The sequence below is a fragment of the Leptonychotes weddellii genome, chromosome 13 (genome assembly GCF_054177405.1).
Source record: "Leptonychotes weddellii isolate Sample4059 chromosome 13, ASM5417740v2, whole genome shotgun sequence".
Taxonomy (NCBI): domain Eukaryota; kingdom Metazoa; phylum Chordata; class Mammalia; order Carnivora; family Phocidae; genus Leptonychotes; species Leptonychotes weddellii.
Window position 1 is genome coordinate 66,554,877 of NC_138381.1, and position 23,988 is coordinate 66,578,864.

Below are 23,988 nucleotides of genomic sequence, written 5' to 3' on the forward strand. Positions count from 1 at the left end.
TGATAGGAGGTGGTGTGCATATTAATAATAATGAATGCCAGCAGTCGCCCCTCCAGTGTGTGTGTGCGCGCGGAGGGGCAAGAGTCGGGGGGCGGGCTGGCCGTGCCCCCCCAGCCTGCACGCACCCCAATCTTGCCCGTCTTGGCCGCCATCATGAGGGGCGAGAGCCCGTCGTTGTTGAGCACGGCCTCCAGGTTGCTGCCGGGGAAGAGGCGGGCACACTTGAGCAGCAGGAGGTCGTACATCTTGGTGACGAACTTGGTGTTCTCGCGGGTATTGTCGGCGATGGCCACCAGCGCGTGCAGCACTGTGTTGCCGCGGGAGTCCTGCCGCCGCATGTCGGCCTTCTTGTGCGGGTTCTCCGTCAGGTAGTTGACGATGTGGGGCTGGTTGGTGCAGGCCGCCAGCGACAGGGGCAGCTCGCCTGCAGGCCAGGGGGGAGGCAGGGGGAGGCCAGTGAAGGGGGGCGCCCGGGTTGGGGAGGGGCTCTGCCCGCGGATGTTCAGGGGACAGACCCGGGGATGCCGGACACAGTCCACACATTTCTGTGGGTGACGTGCCAGAGGTGGGGTGTGGCCTTGCGATGTGGAGGCCGTGAGGGATTCTTTGAGGGACTTCGTCCCTGAACTTCAAATAACGTGTGCCTTTAAGCAGGGGTGAAGTTCAGCTGGGACATGGTGGTGATGGGGGGGGTGGGGCTCTGCAATCAGACCCCTGGCCCCAGCTTCAGTGGGACTAAAGGACGAGCATGACAAGGTGCCAGGTGCACCAGAGGCTGACCACCCATCACAGCCCCGGGGGCTCTCACGATCCCCACGGTACAGATGGGAAAGTTGAGGCTCCAGGAGGCCAGGTGATGCTCTACTCCTCACAAGCAAGACCTCGGGGACCAACACCAACACGCGAGCAGAGCTCTAGGTATCTGGGGAGGGGCCGGGGCTGTGGACACCACCACGTCCCCCCAGCCCCCACCGTCCTCTCCTCACCGAAGTAGAAGTAGCCTCCCTCGTCCTTGGGCTGGAAGAAGCGCCCCCGGGCCTGGGCATGGACATCAGCTCCTTGGGCCACCAGGAGCTCCACGTAGTGTTTGCAGCGCCGCTCGATGGCGATGTGCAGGGCGGTCTGACCTGGGGAGGGGGTGAGGGACTGTCACGGGGGCGGGGGGCAGAGGCTGGACCAGGCTTGAGGGCAGGGGCTGGGGGGCTGCGGAGTGTGGAAGTCAGGTGGGGGCTGCAGCCCCAGGCCTTGGCCGGCTCCTCCCAAGGGCAGCAACGGAGCTCCAGACGCCACCCGGGTGTGGGATCTCTGCTGCACGAGGGCCTGACGAGCTGCCTCGTGCAGGCAGGATGCAGACTCAGAGGAGATCCCACATGTCAGATCCCAAGTGTGGGAACCTGTCCGACTCACAGGAGGCTTTAATCCAGGAGGAGACAAAGGCATCGTGGCCCCAGAGAATTTTGGACTCAAGTATAAAATTCACAGACTTTGAATCTTCATATCTGGGAATCGGAAAGGTCAAGTCTGAGTCATAGAATCTCAGAATTTAGACCCGGGGAGGTGGGGCTGGTGATATGCTTGTCTCTTAGCACTGTTGGCCCATATGACTATCATCATAGAGCCTTAGAGTATCCGGAGCCATGGCATCTCAGGTCCCTAATGCCAAGTTCACGGATCATTAGAACCATTGGAAGGGGGAGTCATTCAACGATCAGTCCCTGGACGTGTGCCGGCACCTGGGGCGTAGGTGGAAGCTCTTGGGGTGGCGTGGGGGTCAGACGAGCAAGGACAGCGCCCCACCGCCACCCTGCGTCACCCCTGCCCCGGCGTGGGGCCCCACCTCGGTAGTAGATGTCCCGGAAGGGCGAGTTGATGAACTCCCGCATGTTGCCCGTCCGCTCAGCGATGTCCAGGAGCACAGGGATGGTGTCATTGCGTCCATTGCTCAGATTCAGCAGGGCCTTGGGCAGGCAGGTCTTCCCCGTGGACGGCTCTGGGGGGGGACACACATACAGGATGAGGGGCGTTCAACCCATGGTGTGGAACCACTGGGCAGCAGGGGACAGGGCCCTGGGGCCATGTCACACCTCCCCTCTGAGCCCATTCCCTACCTGCCCCCATGGTGCTGAGGGGGTCCAACAAACTCAGGGGGGCAGTTCTTCAAACTGTGGGGAAGCCACAGCCTACAGAGATTGGGATTGACCAAAGCATAATTTGGAGGGAATTTTAAAAATCAAATAAATGGTGGGGAAGCCTGGGTTAAACAAAGCCAAGCATATTTATTTATTTATTACAGGACTTGTCAGAGCCTTTAATATGCTAATGGTGACTGGGAAGCTCTAGAAGTCAGACACAGCAGGCAGCGTTTGCCATCTACTTGAACAGAGGATCTCCTTCCCATGAAGCATTTACACCAGTAAAATTACCTTAGGAGGGGAGGGAGAGGGCTTTGGGGGCCCCACAGATGCAGCAGGAATGACACTGGAGGCCCGCCATGAGCCTTTTCATCTCGATGTCAGATCTCTCTCATGAAGCCAGTCTCCGTGTGGCACAAACGGGTCCTTAACGCTGCCCACGGATGCTCGCTAAGGTCCCTGTGCAATTTTCTTTCCCTTATGTTAATTTTTATGGTTACACGACTTGATTTATATTTTAAAAGAACGAGTCAATGAGGGGCGGCTGGATGGCTCAGTCGGTTCAGCGTTTGACTCTGGTTTGGGCTCAGGTCATGCTCTCAGGGTCCTGAGGTCGAGCCCCGCACTCAGCAGGGAGTCTGCTTGAGATTCTCTCCCTCCCTCTGCCCCTCCCCCTCCCCCCTCCCCCCCTCAAATAATTAAATACATCTTAAAAAAAAAAAGTACGAGTCAACGGAAAGAGAACGCCCCTGTGAATCAGGCACAGGGCAAAATCATGCTGGGGGCTCAGGAACAGCAGAGCAGGAATGGGATCAGGAACAGGAGAGGCAGGTGGGAGACGCAGGTGTGAGTGGAGACGCCTGCTCTGGAGCCAGGCACCTTGGGGTTCGAATCCTGGCCTTACTCCCGATTCCTGTGTGACCCTTCCTCTGCCTCAGTTTCCTTTCTCGCTAAATTGAGGCCACAGAAGAAATCGAAGAGCTAATAGATGTTTGTTGATGAGCCCAGCGCCAGGCAGGTAAAAGTCCTCAGTAAATATTCTGTTGCGGTTATTATTCCACAAGAGGTGCTTTAGGAATTTCCCCCTAGATGCCAGGAGTCAGTGGGCAGAACAAGAAAGACTCACAGAGACCTGAATTCCAGTCCCGGTGCCCCCAGGACTGAGGTCTCTTGGACAAGCCTGGTCCCCGACGAGCTGCTTCCTGCTGTACCCCTGGCGCCCAGCCCAGAGTCACCCAGGAGCTGTACCTTGAATTGAAGGAAAAGCGGACTCCAGTTCCTCATCTGCGTTAAGTGCGGGGTGGGGGTGCCCCGAATGCCGGCCAAGGGCCCTGGAGTTTCTCTCCAGACACACCCACACTCGGCTCTAGCCTCGAGGAGGTGTCAGTCCATTTCCTAATTCAGGCAGCTTGCAACTCTCTGTGCTCCCTCCCAAAGCCCACTCCCAGCCCGCATATGTCCCCTCCTCAGAGGATGGTGTCCCCCTCCAGCCAGAAACCTTTGTGTCACCCTTGGCCTTGGCCTCTCTTCTTCCCCACATCCCTCTCCCACCAGCATGTCCTATTCAATCCCTCCACCACTCCCCATCTCCACTGCCACCACCCTGGCCCAAGACACCTGCCTGGTTTCCACCAGTCTCTCTGGGTTTCCTTCAATCCACATAGCAGCTGGAGTGGTGACCGCAGAGTACGCTATTGCAGTGAGTCACAGGGCCTTTGCACATGCTGTCCCTTCACCCTCCCCCCGGTCCTTCCTCCTTTTCTTTTAACTGGTTAACTGCAACTCATTCCGATTCAGCTCAAGTGTCACCTCTTCCAGGAAGCTCTCCCAGATTTTCCTGACTAGATCAAATCCTCCAACACAGCCGCTTGTTGGCACACATTACAGTTTATAACTGTTTTTATTTCTGTGATTGCTCGATGAATGTTGATCTCACCCAGGAAACTGCGAGCAACTTGAGGACAGGGTTGTGTCTGCTTCATTCACCGTTGCTCACCCCATGCCCAGCACAGCACCTGATGAGCTGGTCACCACAGGTAATTCCAAACCACAGATAACCCAAAGTGGTTTGTGCGGGGTGTGGAACCAGACCTTGAATTTGGACTTCCACACCCCCAGACCCAGGCTGTAGCAGGGTGGGAGGCTGCCAGCCTGGGTCCTGGGATGAAATGCCGACAGCAGCATCTTCCCAGAACCGGGGAGGGACACGCAGTTCCAGGACTCGGCCACCAGGTGGCGAAGTGGCTCTGCCCACGGGAGCGCCCTAAATGAATGCCAAATTGGAGGGTGTCGAACTTTGAGGGGTGGTGGTCACAGACTCCCCTGAGAATCAGATGAGCTCATGAGCTTCTGGCTAGAACAACACGCAGGGGTGGATCCAGGTTTTTCAGGGGCCTCAGACTTATACGATTTCGGGGTACTGTTTATGAAATCAAATATGCAATTATGAATTCAAAATTAGTTGCAGGACCTTAGAAGGGGCCAGAGCAAGCGAGCAGCCCTACAGCTTACTTAGCCTTATGGGTCTCTTGGTTAATCCCCCAATAATATGCACTATTCTCTGCAGTTTCAGGGACCCCCACCCCCAGCCCGCCGCCTCTGCTCATGCACACGGATATGCTCGCCTGGGGGCTCCTGGCCTAGGCGAAAAGCCCCTGACTCGGTCGGTCGTAAACCCGGGAGAAGCTGGAGCCTTGGAAGCCCAGCCCGGAGCTGAAGACACAGGGGAGGGGTTCGCTCTACCCCACGCTTGTCCCCATCTGTGCCGACTGCCCTTGGGGGTCAGGAGGGGCCGTTTGGCCAAGGGCTTGAATGTGGGTCACCTCCAAATGAAATGGCTCCCGTAGTCACTGAGACGCTCCGAGGGCAGGGAGGAGCCCCGAGGGGCCACAACTCTAAGCTCGTGCCGCCAACAAGCCACACCGTCCTGGCTGCACACCATGAAGGAATATTTTTGCTAAATCCAGGAATTCTCTTCTGACAGTCACGACACTGCACTGTATCGTGTTGGTGTTCAAAGGATCTGGCTGGTAAAGGTACACGTGAAAAATGTACCGCTGGCCAGGTCCCCCTGCTTTAGCACTGAATTTGGCTGAAATACTTGAAGTCTCAAAAACACCCCTCCCACCCCCGACCTCCCCGAAGCTTCGTTAGCCCCGAGCGGTAGACTGCCGCCGGCCTTCTCGAGACAGGCTCTCCTCTGTAACAGGTGCTGCAGTTCTTAACATTTTATGTTGATTTGTGGGGTCGTTTGGCCAGTTAATTATGGCTCCTAACCCTGGTACCTGGCACGTAGCCAGGGTCAAGGGGCTCAGAGGCCAAGTCTGCCAATTTGCAGGGAAGGCCTGGGGCAGCAGAGGAAGCTGATGCTCTGAGGTGCAGGTTGGAGGCCAGACAAGGCTGGGGGGTGAGCTCTCTGGGCTGGGAGAAGTCGGGGCGGTGGTGACTTGGGCTTCAGCCTAGGGAGGGGAGCCCGAGAGCTGTGTGGGGGTGGGGCAGAGCCCGGGAGCAGAAGCAGGAATACCCTGCCAGGACTATGCTATTATTATTCCTTAGTTGACAGGTGGGAAAATTGGGCCTCAAGGAGGCCATACATCCCTTAAGTGGTAGAGGTGGGATTTGAACCCATGTGAGTGGAGTCTGCTTACCTACAACACTGACCTTTCCATAAATAAAGGCTGAAAGAATGAATGAATGAATGAATGAATGATGGTAGCAAAAGCCCAGAGGGGTTAAATAATATGGCAAAGGACACACAGGACCAGAATCCCTATCCAGTGTTCTTCATGGCCGACACAGCCCACCGACTCAGGGGACGATGCTGAGAGGAAAGGGGGCCCCCAATGCCAGGCCTCCCTCCCCACCGGCTGACCCGCCCACTATCCCCGCCTAAGTGGCTCACCCCGGAACTCCTCGTCAGTCAGCCGCTTCTTGTGGGTCAGCAAGAAGGGAAGCAGTCCATCCAGGTCGGTAGTAGAGCCCCGGGACACGATGTCAAAGAGGATAGGCCGGTTGAAGACTTTAAGGATGGGGGGTGGCTGGGGTGCAGGAGCTTTGGGACTCTGCGGCTGCTTCCTGGAAGTGGGGGAAGGCAGGGTGATGGGAGGGCTCATCCCCCTCCCCCCCCCACCATCTCTGGCCTGAGGGGCCCAGGGGTTGTGGCAGGGAGGTGAAGGGAGCTGGAGCCCTAAGGAGGGACCAGACGGAGAGGGGAGGGAGAGCTGGAGAAACAAAGGAATATTTTATCCCAACAAACACTACCTAGTACCTACTGTATGTTGGATAGAAACAAATAGACAAAAAGAAAGACAAGCTTGCCTATCCATCCACCCACGCATCCACACACCCACTCACCTATCCATCCACCTACCCAGCTACCCATCTACCACTGGCCCATCCACCCACCCATCCACCCATCCACCCATCCGTCCACCCACCTACCAACCCACCCATCCACCCATCCATCATCTACCCACCCATCCACCCAATCATCCCCCCACCTATCCACCCATCCACCCATCCACCCATCTACCCATCCATCCACCTATTGACCCATCCATCCATCTGTCCATCAACCCATCCATGCCCCCACCTACCCACCCATCAACCCATCCATCCACCCATCCATCCATCAACCCACCCATCTACCCATCTACCATCCATCCATCCACCCATCCATCCATCCATCTGTCCATCCATCCATCCACCCATCCATCCATCCACCCACCCATCCACCCACCCATCTATCCACCCATCCATCCATCCACTCACCCATCCACCCATCTACCATCCATCCATCCACCCATCCGTCCATCCATCTATCTGTCTATCCATCCATCTGTCCATCCATCCATCCATCCATCCACCCACCCATCCACCCACCCATCCACACACCCACCCATCCACCCATCCATCCATCCATCCATCCATCTACCCACTTACCCAACCAGACATCCACCACCTGCCATCCACCCCCTCCATCCACCCATACACTCTTCCATTTGTCAGTTACTGAGTACTTACTAAGCCAGAGACTAAAAGAGACAAAGAGAGTGAGAAAAGAAAGGAGGAATGCTGGACTAAAAGATAAAGCAACTCATTCATTTATTCAGCCATTCACTCACTGATTTATTCATTCAACAAACATTTGAGACAAACGAGGCCATGCACACAGGTGCTGGGTTCAGGGCCCCCCACACAGTGGACACAGCACACGTTAGCTGACATTGAGGCTCTTATTTAGCACCCACTGTACGTCTGGAGCCTGTGCAGGGGGCAGAAATGCTACAGAGGCAGATGGAGAAAGGACTCGACGCACAGAGGCTGGGACTGGGGAATCTGAGAGACAAAGGAAGGAAGAAAATGTATATTCCCTTGGTCATTGGACAAACACCACTTGGGCATCTACTGTGTGCTAGGTTTTAAGAGACAAATAGCCAGGAGCAGCTAGAATCCTCTCTGTTATGTCCCCACCCACCCAGCGCTGGTGCATATGGAGCACAGGAAGAACCTGTTAAATAAACGGAGGGTAGAGCAGAGAAAGACAGAAACGGAGACAGGGAGGGAGCAGAGGAGAGCGGAGGGGAGCCGAGGGGGAACAGTGACAGCGTTGGGTGGGAGGGAGGGGAGACTGAGTCAGGAGGGGTGGCAGGGGCAGAGAGAGCTGGTAGCAGGCCAGGGGACATGGACAGCTGCTCTCCTTCCCTCCTCGGCCTCAGGCCCCACACTCCCCACTTGGGGCAGGGCCTCCAGCGGTGGGGTGCCAGGGGAAAAGGCGCCCTCCTGAGGACGGGTCGCAGACTGCGACAACCCCAATGAGAGCACCTGGGCAGCCCCCATTTTATCTGCTCCGGAATCATGAACTTGGAGCCAAAAAACGAAATGAAAAGAACACCCTCACCCCCCATACCTCCTTAGGTGGTGTTCAGGGTCTCTGAAGACCTCAGCCACTCATGGCCACAGCCCCAGTTCCTGCACAGCTCCTCCTGTGGACTATTAGCCCTGTCTGGGGTAGGGGTGCAGTGAGAGCTTGAAGGAGGGGTTCTGAGGGAGGGGAAAGGGAGCATGGAGCCCATCAGCTTCCAGCAGGACCTGGAAGGAATGGGGACACTTGGGGCGCTTTGCTGTCCTCTGAGCAGATGGGAAGCACATTGTCCAGCAGCGTGTGGATGACCACAAGGCCTCGTTCCCTGGGCATGCCCAGCCCTTCCAGCCTCGGGCCCTGGTACGTGCACGTCCCTCCACTGGAACACCTTCCTCACCCCGTGTGGCCGCTCCTTCTCATCCCTTAGTGTTGGGCTGAAATGCTGGCTCCTCCAAGCCCTCCTGGACATCCTTTCCTGTATCAGCTCTTCTCTCTGCCTCACCACCTCCCCCAACCCAAACTGTATGTTCACGTGTCTATTCACTTGCTTAGTACCTGGCTCACCCTCCAAAATGAAGGTGCCAGTGAAGGCTACTCAGGGTCTAAACTCAGTCGGAGCAGGATCTGGTGTGGCTTACCCCCAGAGCCACGGGGCCAACCACACTGCCTGGCACTTGGGGGGGTGCTTGAGAAACACGCACTACATGCATCAGTGACTCAGTGAATAAAGAAAGGAGATAGCTCCTGACCAAGCAAGGGCTTCATCCAAGGGCGTAAACGAGTCTGTGATCGTCAAGGAGGACAGGCAAGGATCAGGCAACAGAGGGCCGTCTCCCGACCTCAAGACTGTCCTCCAGATACACACAGAGGACTGAGAGGGGTCCGTAGGGGTTTTTGTGGGTGGATGGTTGGAGCGATCGAGGAGGACAGAAGGGTAGAGAGATATGTGAATGAGTGGATGATGGACGGATGGATTGGACAAGTGGATGAGCAAGTGGAAAGACGGGTGGCTGGATGAATGAATGGGTAGATGGTGGATGGATGGACGGTGGATGGATGGATAGATGGGTGAACAGAAAGGTATATGGAAAAGTGGACAGGTGGATGAACAGACAGGCGAACGGATGGACAGATGGGTGGATGGATTGGACACAGAGGAGACCATTGGCCAGGCGGCCAGCAATACTCACTCGATGACCTTCTTCCTCCACCGCTTGTTGTCACTGGGGTGGTGACGATAGGTGCCATAGTCAAAGAGCGAGTCCATAGGTGCCTTCTTGGGTCCAGGCACCACCGAGGACTCATACAGGGTGGACTCCAGGAGGTCGATGGGGTTGGGCACCCCCTTGCGGAAGGCACCCTGGAACTTCATGCGCAGGTTTGGTCGCCCGTCACCGGGGCCGGCAGGGCGACCCGTGTCAGCCGGGGAGGGGGAAGGGGAACCATCCTCCCCCTCAAACAGGTTGGCCAGCGAAGAGAGGGGGAAGGCCTCGCCGCTGGGGGTGCCGCTCTCATCCCCGGGGCTCTCGGCCACCTCCCCAGGCCCTGTGTGGGGGCCTTCGTTGGGATCCGCCATGCCGGCCCGGGACCCGTCTGCGCTGCTCGGCCTGCAAGGGAACGGGAGGGGCGTCGGGCGGAGCCTGGCCGGCGGTGGGGGGTCCAGGAAGCCCCCTCCCACGTGGGCAAACAGCACTGCTGCCAGCGCTTCAAAGCCACCGTTATAATGACAGGGGTGCGCGGGGACCACTCCCAGATGTGGTTGGCTGCCAGCCCCGGGCGAGGGCTGCGACAGGCACCTCTTTTAGGGACCTGGAAGTGCAAATGTGCCTCAGGTCCAACCACCCTGGGCATTAGCTGGAGGAGGAAGGGCCTCAGAGTCACCCCTGGGACCCCAAACCTGGAGCCTGGGGCTTACTCCGGCCCAACCCGGCCAGCTTCGGAGCCCCACAGAGCAGGGTCCAGATCCGGGCTCCACGCTCAGCAACCGCGTGGCATTGGGCAAGCTGATTTCACAGCTTCAGTTTTCTCACCTGTAAAATGGGGGCGTCCAAGCGGAGAGCAAGCATCCCCGTGGTCAGCGCAGCCTCTGGCGCAAGGGAAGCATTGACTGAAACATAACCGTTAAACGCAGGCTCCGGGCCCAGCAGGTGCTCAGAGAACAGGCGTGAACCCACTGTGTGAGCCAGCGTTCCTCCAGCTCTCCTAGCGCCATCCTTATGACTCCCCTTTTGAGAGGGAGGAAACTGAGTTCCTAAACCTATAGCTGACTTGCCACAGTGCAAAACCTCAGCTCCCCAAGGCCGAGTGCTGCTGGTCCCTTCCCTCCCCTGTTGGTCTGGCTAACTCCTACCCACCTGTGTTCCCCGCTTAACTGTCCCTTCCTCCAGGAAGCCCTCCCTGACCATCTGTCCACGGGACTAGTTCATTCCCAGGCCGTGAGCACCAGGAGGCAGGGGATGCCTCTGTCCCGTTTACTCCCGCGTCCCCATCACCTAGAAGGGTGCCACACGGACAGAGGTATGATCTGTTCCCGTTTCTCAGATGGAGAGACTGGAGCTTTACGAGGGGCAGCCACACAGTTTCTAGGGAGAAGACCCGGACTTGCACCCAGGTCTCCCTAGCTCTGGGCCCAGCGGTTAACCAGGAGCAAGGACGGGGAGGAGCAAGTCCCCGCGGGCTGGCTGGCAGGCCTCGGCCCTCTGCGGCACACTGCTGGGTGGGCGGGGCTGGGCACTGAGGCCCAGTTTCCTGGAACTTTCACCATCCCACCGGGCTGCAGGGAGATGTCTGAAAAGCTCTCTTTTCTAGCTCTTCCTCTCCTAAACCAACACATGAACAGTGGAGCAAATAAACACCGGTTCCTGCCTTGTTGGTTTTGTGACTGCCAAGAGAGAAGGCTGAGGCCAGAGAGGTGGGGGCACCGCCAGAGGCCTCTCTTGGGGGGTACAGCGGGGCTTACAGAGGGTCAACGCTCCTGCTGGGGACTCGCCCTTCTCTGGGCCCCAGTGGGGAGGGAGAGCCTGGACTCTGGAGTTATTCAGGCCTGGGTTCTAGGCTCAGCTGCTAGTGACATGCAGTGTGACCTTGGGAAAGTTACTTTAGCTCCCTGAGCCTCAGGTTCCTCCCCTTTAAAATGGGTGCAGGGGCGCCTGGGTGGCTCAGTTGGTGAAGCATCTGGCTCTTGGTTTCGGCTCAGGATACGATCTCAGGGTCATGACATCAAGCCCCGTGTCGGGCTCTGTGCTCAGAGGGCAGTCTGCTTGTCCCTCTCCCTTTTCCCTCTGCCCCTCCCCTCGCTCTCTGTCTCTAAAAATGAATAAATAAAATCTTTAAATAAAATAAGATAAAATAAAATGGGTACAAAGGCAGCAGCTTTTCATAGCTTTGCAGGAAGAATTCAGTGAGGTCAGGCATTTCCCGTGCCAACCCTGGGAATAAATTGGGGGCTGTCGATGATTCTAATCAAAGGAGGAAGGAAGGGTTAGGAGCACAAGTGCTGAAATCAGATATACTTGGTTCCTATCTTGGCCCTGGACACCAGCAGCTGTGTGATCTTGGACAAATCACTTCCTGTCTCTGGGCCTCAGTTTCCCCCCTTGTAAAACCAGGGTGACCACACCTCCTCCTAGAGATCTTGGGAGATGTCAGATGGCTTTGTTCTGCAAGAATAGGGAGCATGTTGAGGCAGGGACAGGTATCCATTGGGGTGCAGGCATCAAGGGGGAAGATAACACTTCCCAGGGCACAGCCCTGTCCACCTCATTGAGGACCTAGGGGTGAGGGGAGGGGAGGCATTGGGGGACATGCCTCTGCTGTCAACACCCTCCCAATTACCATACCCCTTTCCCCACTAGAGCACCCAGTGAGGAAAGCTCCGGCTTCGGAGAGCTCCCAACCCCCCAACATGAGTGTACCCCCTCTCCTAAGGAACCCCAACCCAGACGGCATCCACGGTTTCTGAGGGCTCCATGATAAGGGGTCTAAAGTCAGCCAAACCCAGGTTCAAATCTCCTCTCAGCCACTCACTCCTTGCTCGTAGCCTTAGGCAAGGCATATGGGATCATTATTAGTGTTTAATTATGATGAAATAAAAATTACAACAATGCACAGGACAGTCCCCACCACCAGGACTGGTCCAGCCCAAAACATCGACTGTGTTGAGGTCGAGAAACCCTGCCCTGGAGGCTCTCATTCCCATGTTTCAGATGAGGATCCTGAGGGTCAGAGAGGCTAAGTGACTTGCCAAGGCCACATAGCAGGATAGCAACAGAGGCAGGATCCAAATCCCAGCAGCTGGCTGCCAAACTTGAGCTACCCTAACCCCTCGGTTGACTGGGCCCGGCCTGGCTGCCAGGCACCACGTCGACCGCTTACGGTGTCTTGTTCAAGCTGCACAAACACTGGGAGCTAAGGATTATCACCACCAGCCCATGATAATCTCTCTGAGCCTCAGTTTCCCTACCTGTCAAATGAGGGTTGGGGTGACAGCGTCCGGCCCGTGGGGCTGCCGTGAGATGAGACAGATCACGGGTCTCTTGGGCACCTCCTTAAGCACTAGATGAATGCTTCCGTCGTCATCCTCAGCGTGCCCTCCTCATCCTCCTCCCCACGCACAGGCACGGGCAGAACCGCAGCCCAGGAGAGCCCAGCCAACCATGCTGGGCACCCACTCCCATTTTACGGCTAAGGGAACTGAGGCTCCCAGAGGCCACCCAGGGAGCGAATGGCCATGACGACGGCCTCTGGATCCTCAGCCTGCGCTCCTTCCACACCGCCCAAGCATGTACACACCAGGGAGCACATACACGCACACACACACACGTGCACACGGCCGGCTCTGTGCCCTGTGACAATTCTTCCCCCAAACGCTACCCTGTCCTCTGTGGTCGGGAAAGGAGTTCCCTCCCTGTTCTAATTTGCCCTGTAGGCTGCTATTACACGTTCCAAACCCATGCCAGGCTTGGGACGGAAGGGGGTGCGGGCAGGGAGAGGGGCTGAGAGTCCTCGTGGGCCGCCTCTGCGCGGGAACGTCGCGTCCGCTTATCCGTGTCTTTCCCCGCGTGGAACCCCCAGGGGCTCGATCCTCCCGGGAAGGCCTTCGCAGCGGGCAGCACCGGATGGCATCAGGGCACTCAGGGCCCAAGCAGGGACATCCCCACACGCTGGGTGTCCCTGAAAGCAGCGGATTTCCCCCGGTGTTTTAAGCACTGAGCACAGCTTCTGAACATAAAAACCAGATTGCAGTCCACGCAGAGGGTGGCTGGACAGGATGAATGGAGGGGGATCTGAATCTCAGGGCCCAAGGAGCAGGATTAGAAACCACTCATCTATTTATTTACTCACCAAATGTTTACTGAGCACCTTCAGCGTGCCAGGTACAGGGGACTCCGAGAAAAGTCCCTGCCCACCTGGGGCTGATCTTCTGGTGGGGAACAGAGTAAACGGCTGGACAAAGCAAGAAGCAGAGTCATGTCCAGGGGTGTTCAGAGCGGTATAGGCCAGAGGGGTGCAGGAGTGACTGAGTTAAGGGGTGCAGAGTTCCTGAGCAGGGTGAGGAGACATTGTTCTGAGCCACGGTCCCCAGACCTCCCTCTCTGCCCCGACAGAGGCTCTGGGATTGCCAGGAATGCAGCCAAAAGCCACTCATTCTGCTCTGACAGACCGGGGGCCTCAGTCGGGACAGCCAAACGCACTCTCTCCCCTGGAGGGGCCCCTGGAGGGAGCTAGTGCGGCATGGAAAGAGTGTGCATCTTGGTCAGACAGATCAGGGGGTCGGCTCCCCGACCCACTGCTCTCAAGCTGCGTGAGCTTGGGCAAGTGACTTAGCCTCTCTGCACCTTGCTCTCCTCCCCCGTCCACAGGGATCTTAACTGGGTCGTTGTGCGAATCATACAAGTCAAGTCAAGCCCCTGGCACAGAGTAAGCAGTCAATAAACAGGGAACTACAAGCCTAAGTGAACAGCAGTTCCCCTCTCTCTGAGAATCTCAGGCCCAACGCAGGGTGGAGGTCTCCTGCACCTTCTGCCCACCGCCTCCTCATGCAGAGGGTGGAAGAAGGGGCCCATCCTCACCATCGCCCGTGGCTTTGCCTGATCTCATGGAAACCCTGGCACATAGCCGTCAAATCCCATCCTCCTGATTCCATGACCCAGGAAAGCTGCTTAAATCCCGTGGCAAGTTTGGGCGTGCAGAGCTGCCCTACCCCAGGGGGACAAATCTCAGGGAGCTAGTTCCTCCCTGTTCCCTCCCTCCTGGGATCGATTCACTCCGACAGGCATCTGTTGAGTGCCACCTTTTTGCAGGGCACCCAGGGAAGCATAAAAGAGTGGAACCTCACAGAAGAGTCTGGGGTCGGGGGGAGGGCACATGGCTTTATCCCCCTCTTGACCTTTGCCAGGGCTTGTCTCCACTTCCTCCCCCTGGCTCGGTTCCCTTGCTCGGGTCCCCTCTTCACAGGCACCTCCTGTGAAAAGCCTCCCTGACCTCCAGTCTCAACCGGCTCCCTCGTTCATTCTTAGAGCAACACGCACCTCCCTTTAGAGCACTTGCCGTGATTAAGCTTGGACATTGACTTACATTACTCCTTTAGTCACCTTCTCTCTTCTCTGGAGTCTTAGTTCCACGAGGGAGGGACTACAGTGTGTCTGTTATCTCCCCAGCTCCCAGCACCGCACTGGGGCAGAATGGGACATCTGTAAATATTCGTTTTCTTGAACTGTAAGGCAGGGGCCCTCTGAAGTCCCCGGGAGGGTGCAGGCATGGGCAAGCAGCACTAATCCCGACGGGGACAGGGACCGGCTACAAGGAGGAGGGCGTCTGGACTGGGGCCTGACAGCTGGAATGGGGGCAGCAGGGTCTGACGAGAAAATTCAGGGGGTGCTGGGGAACAGCATGGGCTGAGGCGCTGGGACAAAGAAGGCGGAGGAAGAAAAGATGGGTGAGTGGGGTAGGGGGAATGCGTAGGTGGGTGGGAAGCAGGTAGACCTGGGGGGAGGTGTGGGGCTCCCAGATGGACCCAAGGCACTTCCTCCTCCCTCCATCCTGGGGCTCTGTGCCCAATCTGCAGCACCCACCGCACCGCCCCCCCCCGCGCCGCTTCCTGCGGTCCCCTGGAATAAACAAGACTGCGAGCACCTGTCATTCCAGGTCAGTCTTGGAAGGGCGGTGTGGGTAGGGAAGGGGTTAGGAAAACAGGGATCCTGCAGAGACAACACCAGCTCTGTCCAACGCCCCCCACCTTCCCAGTAAGGAAACTGAGGCTGTGTGTGGTCCCCAGAACCTGTGCCTTCAATAGACACTTTACAAGGACTGGGGACTCCAGAAGGGAGGGGTGGAGGCAGGGGGTGGAGGAAGGGGTGCTGGGTGGCTGGTGGGGACCACAGGCCCCCGAGGCAGATGGCCGGCTCACCAGCTGGGTGGCCCTGGACAAGTCACCTGGCCTTCCTGTGCCTTGGTTTCCTCACTCGTACATGGTGGACGGTCAGAGCACCTACCCCAGGGAACTGCTGTGGGCTTAAATGAGATAAATGTAGGGGGCCTGAGTGGCTCGGTTGGGCATCTGCCTTCGGCTCAGGTCGTGATCCTGGGGTCCTGCGATCGAGCGCCACGTGGGCTCCTTGCTTAGCGGGGGGCCTGCGTTTCCCTCTCTCCCCCTGCTTGCCGCTCTCCCTCTCTCTCTGTCAAATAAATAAATAAAATCTTTTCTAAAAATGAGATAAATGTATAAAATACTGAGCCCAGGACCTGGGGGAGAATGCACGCTCCATAAAGATTGGCTGTTGTTAGCATCATCAGTATCACTGTATTATTATTATTATTATTGTTATTATTAATTATTATCAGAGGGTAGATGGACAACCAGACGGAGGACCAAGAAGGTATGCCTGCCCGGGAAGGCGGAGTGAGTGGCCGGGCCCAGAGCCTGGGACCCACAGCCACCCTGGAGCAGTCCCTGCTGGGTGCAGTGGGCTGGGAGCTCAACCCCTTGGCCAGGTGAAGCCCCCGGCCTGCCAGGCCCCCCGCGGGCAGCACAGCGGGGAGCATCACCCTTGCCAGGCACCTTCCCCAGCCAGCCTGTGTTTACCTAGCAGGTCTCGGCCCAGCCCGCTTCCTGTTTGCTGCACAGTGGCCGCCTGTCCGGGGCAAACAGAGCCCCAGTGTCCTGTCAGGTCCCCCCGCCCCCCCCCACAGGAGAGTGCCCCTCTCAAGCTCACACCACCCAGGCGGGGCGAGGCCGGGGTGACTCACCAGGCCCCACGGGGGGCTGGTGCGGCCACTGCAGTCACTCGCTGGGTCATCCTGCAGGTCCTTGGCTGGAGGGCTTCCGACCACGCGCACAAATACCCCTGTGAGCTTTCCCGGGCAGCCATTCACTTCCAAGGGTCCCGAGGCCTGGGCGGGAGCCACCAGGAGGTGGTGTGGCTCAGTGCTTTTAAGAGCATGTCCCGTGCAACACACAAGGCCACACACCGTGGGATTCCATTTACAAGAAATGTCCAGAATAGGCAAATGCACAGAGACAGAGAGCTGATTAGTGGTCGCCAGGGGCTGGGAGGGAGCATGGGGATGGTGACTGCTAATGGTCCGGGGTTCCTTTTTGGGGTGATGAAAATGCACTGGAACCAGATAGTGGGAATGTCTGTCCAACTCCGAATACACTAAAAAAACCGCCACTGAATTGCACACTTCGGAAGGGTGAGTTGTGTGGTATGTGAACTACATCTCAATACCCCTTCCTGGCTTGGTGACCTTGGGCAAGTGGCTTCCCTGCCCTGAGCCTCAGTTTCCCTGGCACAACATGGGAATGTCCTGAGGATTGAACAGGTGTAAAGGGTCCAACACAGGGCTTGAACCAGAGCAGAGGCCCTCTCTGTCTCAGGAGGCTCTGCCTCCTTCCATGTCCTCACCCCCTCCCATCAGAGCACAGCCGCAGGCCAATGCTCCAGCCCAGGAGGAGGGAGCCCTCGAAACCTCAGGATCCCCTTCTCTCTGGCCCAGCCCCTCTCCTGGAGGACAGTCAAGCCCCAGAGACTCCCAGAGAGGATTTTCTAGCCTCAGGGATGGCTTGACCAATGTTCTGTTCCCCACCTGCCACTCTCAGGCTGGGTGGCTTTGAGCAAGTCACTTCACTCTAGGCCTCAGTTTCCTCATCTATAAAATGGAGGGAATATTTACCTCCACCCATATTTGTTTTTAGAATAACAAGTAATTTTAGAATTATTTGTTGTACCATACATTCAAGCTTTAAATTAAAAAATAAAATGACAGCTCAGGCCCCAGAGGGCTGGTATGAGGATTGCATGAGATTATTCAAGAGTTCGGGACCGTTCCTGGCACCTAGTAAGTGCTCAACAAGTGGTAGCTGCTTTTGGGGGGATTGTTAACCTGCCCTCTGTTTACAGCTGGAGAGATGAAGCCCAGAGAGGGCACAGCGGACTGGGTGCTGGGACCCAGACTTCCTGGCTCCAAGGCCAGGACCAGTGACCATGCTTGGAGACCTTACCTCCCAAAGAGTTTTTTCACCCCGCATGTCCCTCTCTCGCCATCTCTGGGAGGCTGCCAGGATGGGCATGGCCTAATTTCCTGGCTTGGAGGCTGAGGCCCAGAGGGGACAGGACCCCCATCCACCCATATGGGCATCCCTCCACCTCATACCCACATGCAACAGGCCTGAGGTTAACCCAAGTCAAAGGAGCGAGCAGATACCCAGGGAGTGAATGGGTCCATCAGGAGCCCAGGAAGGAAGCCTGAAGCAGCAGAAAAAGCAGTCTGAGATCCTCTCTCTGCCCCAGCCCACCTCTCCACCAGCCTATGCCAACAGTTAACGGCTTCAAATTGTGGCTGAGGCCAGCGCCTGAAATCCCACCATTAGCAGGGCCTGCCCTCACTGGAACATTCCACACATCACCTTCTCTCTGTCCTAACCCAAGTAATGACTCCAGAAGTCAGATATTATTGTCTCCATTCTCAGATGGGTAAGCTAAGTCCTGGGGGAACGGAGGAGGGTGGCTATCCACCCAACACCTGCCCTGCACTGAGCACCTTTGCATTCGCCCCTCATCTGAGATGGGCATTATCATCGTCCTCATGTCACGCGGGCACCACCTGAGGCTCAGAGAGACAAGAGACCCAGCCGAGGTCACAACGCAACGAGAAGGAATGTGGCTAGGGTTCCAACCATCTGCTTTGAAACCCATGTCGGTTCACCCCTTCGGGGTCTCCAAAAGCCCTCTCTCCAGGGTCACCCCCTTCTAAACACCGCACCCCTGGGAGCTCAGCAGGCAGGTGGCACAGTGGGGAGGAGCCGGGGCGCTGCAGACAGACAGATGTGGGGTTTGGATCTTGGCTCTGCTGCCTAGTAGCTGTGAGATCCCTGACAGGTCACTTCACCTCTCTGAGTCTCCGTTTCCTCGTTTCTAAAAGGGAGCTAAGCGCAGCACCCACCGCTGGGTTGCTTGGTCATTGTGGGTGTCATTAAGGTGCAGCCCCACGGACTGTGTGGGGCATGATGGGAACTCTTCTGCTCCAGCCACTGAGTGCCCAGGGCCTAGAACACGGCCTGGCACTTAGTAGCTGCTCAAGATACACTTGCTGAATGGATGAATGAACTCCTGGACGCAAATGAACCTTTGCCCCACTAACTGGCTCGCTAGCTAACTTCCTCCCACTCTCCCAATCTTTTTTTTTTTAAGATTCTATTTATTTATTTGACAGAGAGAGACACAGTGAGAGAGGGAACGCAAGCAGGGGGAGTGGGAGAGGGAGAAGCACGCTTCCCGCGGAGCAGGGAGCCCGATGTGGGGCTGGATCCCGGGACCGTGGGATCATGACCTGAGCCGAAGGCAGATGCTGAGCCACCCAGGCGCCCCTTTCTCTCTCCCAACCTTTAACAGGTCATTTATTATGCAACTACTGTGTGCTGGGCTCTCTGCCCTGTGAGACCCACACCCCCGCCGTGAGGGCGACAGAGAGCATGAACCCATTCTGCAGAAGAGGAAATTGAGGCTCAAGGAGACCAGGACACTTGCCCAAGCCCGCTTGGTCTCCCAGCCAGAGTCTGAATTTGAGTAGGTACTTTCCTCTGATGCCCCTGCCTTGTTGATCTGTCTGTTCAATCATTCCTTCCTTCCTTCCTTCATTCACTCTGTCTACCAGTATTCCCAAGCCCTTTTGCAAGGGGAGACAGAAGGGTCTGATGGGTCCCCAGCCTGAGGTCAACTGGCCCCTTGCCCACTGGGGTCTCCCCCCAGCCTGTGGGGCCCACTCGGGGCATGTGGTGGAAGTCCGGCCTCCCCCCTCCATACACAAACATGAGGAGCCGTCCCAGAAGGTGGTCAGCCCTCCCGGCCAGTGGGTGGAACCCAGGCCACTCCACCCTCAGGGAAAAACAGGCGCCCGGGAGACTGAGGAGCCCTTTGTGCAGGGGGGAGGCAGGGCGGGCGGCAGGCAGGGCAGGCGGCCGTTACTCACCACCCCAAGAAAAATACGAGTATTCCCATTTGGTCAATGGCTTGCCTGTCTGTCCCCCGTATGCCCTCCCCCTTCTGCGGCCTTTCCCATCCTCTGATCTCATCTGGAGCAGACCCAGGAGCATTTATGGAGGGCTTCCTATGGCTCTCCCTCGCCAATGAAGAAACTTGTCAGAGAGGTGCGGTGACCTACTTGGGGGTCACACAGCCAGCGGTGGCCCCAGGGCTCAGGACAGAAACGGGAAGCCAATGATCAGCAAGGGGCTCAGCGGCAGGAAGGAAGTCGGAGTCATAGTGAAAGTAGGGGGCTGGCCTCTCTTCCTCATTCCTGTTCAGCCAGCGTGCCCATTCACGGGACCCAAGGGAAACCCAGGCAGGGGGAGTCCAGGCTGGGGCAAGAATAGTGGCCAGAATCCCCCAAATCCCCCTCCAGCAGACAGAGCTCTGACCTCCTGAAAAGCCCGGGCGGCAGGCCCAGGAACAGAGAGGTTAAGCTACCTTCTGAGGTCACATGGCAGCAAGCAGCAGAGCTGGACTATGGACCAAGCTGGGTCAGACTCCAAGAGGGGCAAGTCCAAGGTGGAAGCTCTTCAGGGACCCACCCAAGGGGACCAGAGTCACTCAGATCCGGCTTCCAGATCCAGCTCTGCCAGGAGCCCTGAGTAAGTTATTTCTCCCTCAGAGACTCAGTTTCCCCAGCTGTAAAATGAGATTCAGCCTTCCCGCCTCACCTCCAGTGGGGGCAAGGCTGTGACATCATCGAGGTGAGCATCAGGTGACAGACACTGGCTATCCACTAAACAATCAGCGAAGTGTGAAACGTTGATGGTTCCTGGCATTCAGTCAATGCCCGTAAATATCTCACGGCTGAAAAGGCATCATCCTTTTTCCAAATGCAAGTCTAGCCTTGCTCCTGCTACCTTCCGCCCGCCCGCCTGGCACAGAGGGGCTCTCAGAGGCCGCCACAGGGATGAGCTGGAGGAACGCATGTCCAGGAGCACGCCGGGGGAACAGGGTGAGGAAGAGGACGGTGCTTCGGGGCCCCCTCCGTGTGCCTCGGACTCTCTTGGCAAAGCGGGGACTGGGAGCGCCATTTGACAGACAAGGAAACTGAGGCTCAGAGAGGCGAGGTGACTTGCCTGAGCTTCCCTGGGGAGGAAGCAGCAGACCTAGGATTTAAGGCAGGGCCTGCCTGAGCAACCCAGGTTCTTCTCTCTCTCCCTACACTGCAGTCTCTTCCCCATGACTCCGGGTCAGGACAAATGGGGACAGGCCACCTTGGAAGTTAAGGGCATGGATTTTGGAATCAGGCAAATGGAATTCAGAGCTCAGCTCTGCCCCTTCCCAACTAAAAGGCCCTGGGGCAAGAGACTTCACTACCCAGACCCCTGTTCCTCCCTCTCAAAAATGGGGACGATAACAGTTTTGTATCCAAATGTACTAAGAGTGTTTGGCTCAGGGCCGGGCGCATGGGAAGTGCTCGATAAATGCTCACTACCATCATAAGGACTACGAATGCAGCCCAGGCTTGGCTAAAGCCAGGCAGAACCTTGCACCCAGTGCTCAGAGCGGCAGCTGCGGGGCCCAGGGCCATAAGTATCTCGAGAGATCTGAATTAATCTTTAACAGGTGAATTCCGCTCCAAATGGGTGATGTGGAGCATTCCAGAGGGCCCACTGGTGTGCAATGTTCCCTTGGCTCCCCAGATCTGGTGTGTGACAAGAAGTGGAGCCAGGGATTTGGGGAGGGGCCCGGAGTGTTTTTCCCAGAGTCAAATGGGGGAAACTGAGGCAGACAGCAAGTCAGGGGCCTGTGAGCGGTCGAGATGCCCACTCATGCAAACTCCCCCTCCCACCAAGGGACAGATGAAGGAGCTCAAAGGACTCGGGCCCTCTCAAAATGACGTGTTCAGTCACTCCACTGTGCAGCAGAGATTTACGGCGCACCTGCCCTGTACCAGGCACCGTGAGGCCAATTCTCAAGTGGTCCTCTCCCTCCTACCTCTCCTGTCAGCCACCCCGCTCTAGTCCCCATCCCAGGCCTCACATCTCCTGCCTGGATGACTTCCCCAGCCTGGGGACCGGCCTCCCTGCCTGGCCCCCACTCTGCAGCCAGAGGGACCCTTCCAGACCACACATCCGGCATGTCCCTCCCAGCCTGGACTTGAGGGCTTCTGGGTCTGACCTAGCCCCTGCCTGCCTGATCCCTTGCCCTTCCCGTCCACGCCACACATTCCAGACCAACGGAACCATGTCTTGGCTCTACAAAGTCTAGTTTTACCTACCTGGCAACAGGTAGTCGTCAGGTCTTTGCTAGTGCCCTTCCCTTTACCTGAATGCCCTTTCCCCTATGTCTGCCTTTACTCTTCAAGGTGTGGCTCAAGCTCCCCCCGCCCCCACAACCTTGATCAAGCCCTCCCTGATCCCTTCCTGGACTGCTGTCCCACCCCACAGCATTCTCTCCTGGTGCCCATCCATTCGACAGCATACATATGCTAAGCATCTACCACACGTGCTCACCTTGCCGGGGGCCCACAGGTCAGGCGTGGGTGCTGCTCGCCCGGAGGCCACAGCCGGCAATCCCAGTGTCAGGGAGGCGGCTGTCGGGGACACAGCCCTCAGGCTAGAGCCTGGCTGGGATCCGAAGCTGGCACAGGGGGCTTTCGGGGAGGATTTGCTGGACACAGGAGGAAGTGGCTGAGGCCCCGCTCCCACCAGGTAAGGCGACAGGGGCGCCCGTGACGCCTCCCCAGCAGTAAGGCTCTGGATTGCTCCCGGGGAGCCCCAGGCACCTTCTCAGAAGCTCTCACCATCACCCCCTTGCCCTCAGGCGCTCATTCCCTACACCTAGGAACACTCCATGCCAAAGGACCCCACCTCGGTCTTACACACCTGACCCTGACTGGCCCAGGAGCGCCATCCGCCATTCATTTTGGGAGCCCCTCCGCCTCCAATTTACCAACAAAGGTGGGAAAGAAGGGTCCCCGCTGTTATTCAAACAGAATGAACTAGAGAAATGAGGGAATGACCAATTACCTTTTTTCACCTCTTCCATTAAGAAGGCCCTTGGGGCACAACCACCCACACAGGCTGGTGCTAACCATCTGTCCTCACCACAGCCCTGGGGTGGCCCTCAGTCCACCCCCATTTCAGGGACTAACCCAAAGTCACTCAGCAGTGGGGGCAGGCGGAATGGGGGCCACACAGGCCCCACTTGTAACCCTGCAGATGACCCGGACCTGACCCTTCTACTTGACCTCTCTAAAGAGACCACCTCTTCACTTTCCTCACTGGTGGTCATGGAGTCACCCCCTGTCCTTGCCCCCCCAGATAAAGTGGCAAAGCTAAAATCCTCCAGTGGTTCTTAGTGTCCCCAGAACAAGCTCACACAGGACATCGCACGTCCCCAGCCCCAGCAGAGGCCCGGTTTGAAGGCTGAGCCAGAGCACCCATAGGCACACCCCCTCCCCTGTAACTTCCAGGGCACCCCCTGGGCACCAGGCAGGGAGCATTCTGGACCCTGGTAGCCCTGGGTTTAAATTCCACTTGGTTACATCCCCGACCTGAGCGGCTTTCTCATTTGCAAAATGGGGAGGTCAGACGGAGGGCCAGGCTGGGGCTGGGCCAGGCGGGGGTGGTAGGTAGCTAGCTCCGAGGGCATGTCTGTGGTTGGTATCTCCAGGCAAGTGTGGAGTGTGGGAGGTCTCTCTCTGGAGACAGAGCTGGAGGTGAAAGATTGTCCCGCGTCTTGGAGGAAGAGCCATCTCTGGGCCTAAAGAAGGCTAACTAAGAAGTGGCCTTTGGAAGTTCCAGACTTAAGAATTCTCTCCTGCTTGCTTCCTGCGTGGTGGAAGGCAAACCTCAGGACCCCTCCTATCTCAGCCCCCCAAAATAGGGATACCCCCAAGGTGGGCTGCAGGGGCTCCTAGCTTTTGGTTCCTGGGCTTGGATCTCGGGGACCCCGGGATCTCCGTCCGGCAGACCCACGACCCCCAAGGCCCTCGACGGCGCCCATTTCACAGGTGATAAAACTGAAGCCCAGAGTTGGGGGGTGGCCGGCCCAAGGGCACCCAGCGGGGTGGCGGGAGCTGGCGGGACCCCGCGCCTCCCTCCCGAGCCCCGGGCCGGGACTTCCGGAGCCTCCGAGACGTCCCCAGGGGCGCGAGGGGACCTCGGCTGGGCCGGCCCTCCCGGGATCCCTGCCCCGAGGGCCCAGGCCCCACTCACCTCCAGGACGGCACGGCGCTTCCTGAATCCCGGCCGCCCGGCGCCCGTCCGCCGGGCGCGACTCTCCTCCCCCGGCTCAGGTTCCAGCGCCGCGCACCGCCCCCGGCGGCCCCCGCCCCGCCGCCCGCCGCCTCTGCCGGGGCGGGCTCGGCCCCCGTCGCGGGAAGCGGGGCGTCGCGATCGCGGCCGGAGGGCCAGGCGCGGCCCGGGGCGACAACCCTCCCGGGCTCCTGATCCCGCCACCCTGGGGCTGCCGCTCCTCTGGTAACGGGTCCCCCGGTGCACTGGCTCATTCATTC

The 23,988-nt window shown here is 57.8% G+C and overlaps 1 protein-coding gene across 2 annotated transcripts in view; it reads right to left on the minus strand.

The window, feature by feature from the left end:
- The window catches only part of TRPV4 (transient receptor potential cation channel subfamily V member 4), a 34,910-nt gene extending 11,145 nt beyond the window's left edge, over window positions 1-23,765 (minus strand). Inside the window, exons 1-6 of one of the 2 annotated variants that reach the window (XM_081802015.1) lie at window positions 23,690-23,765; window positions 9,186-9,602; window positions 6,034-6,206; window positions 1,838-1,990; window positions 987-1,127; window positions 126-424 (exon numbers count right to left, since the gene is read on the minus strand). In XM_081802015.1, coding sequence (XP_081658141.1) covers window positions 126-424; window positions 987-1,127; window positions 1,838-1,990; window positions 6,034-6,206; window positions 9,186-9,571 — 1,152 coding nt within the window. In that variant the 5' untranslated portion in view covers window positions 9,572-9,602; window positions 23,690-23,765. Of the gene's footprint in view, window positions 1-125; window positions 425-986; window positions 1,128-1,837; window positions 1,991-6,033; window positions 6,207-9,185; window positions 9,603-10,025; window positions 10,641-23,689 lie in introns of those variants that run through there. The other variant, XM_081802016.1, reaches the window with a different exon arrangement.
- Window positions 23,766-23,988: the final 223 nt, after the last annotated feature.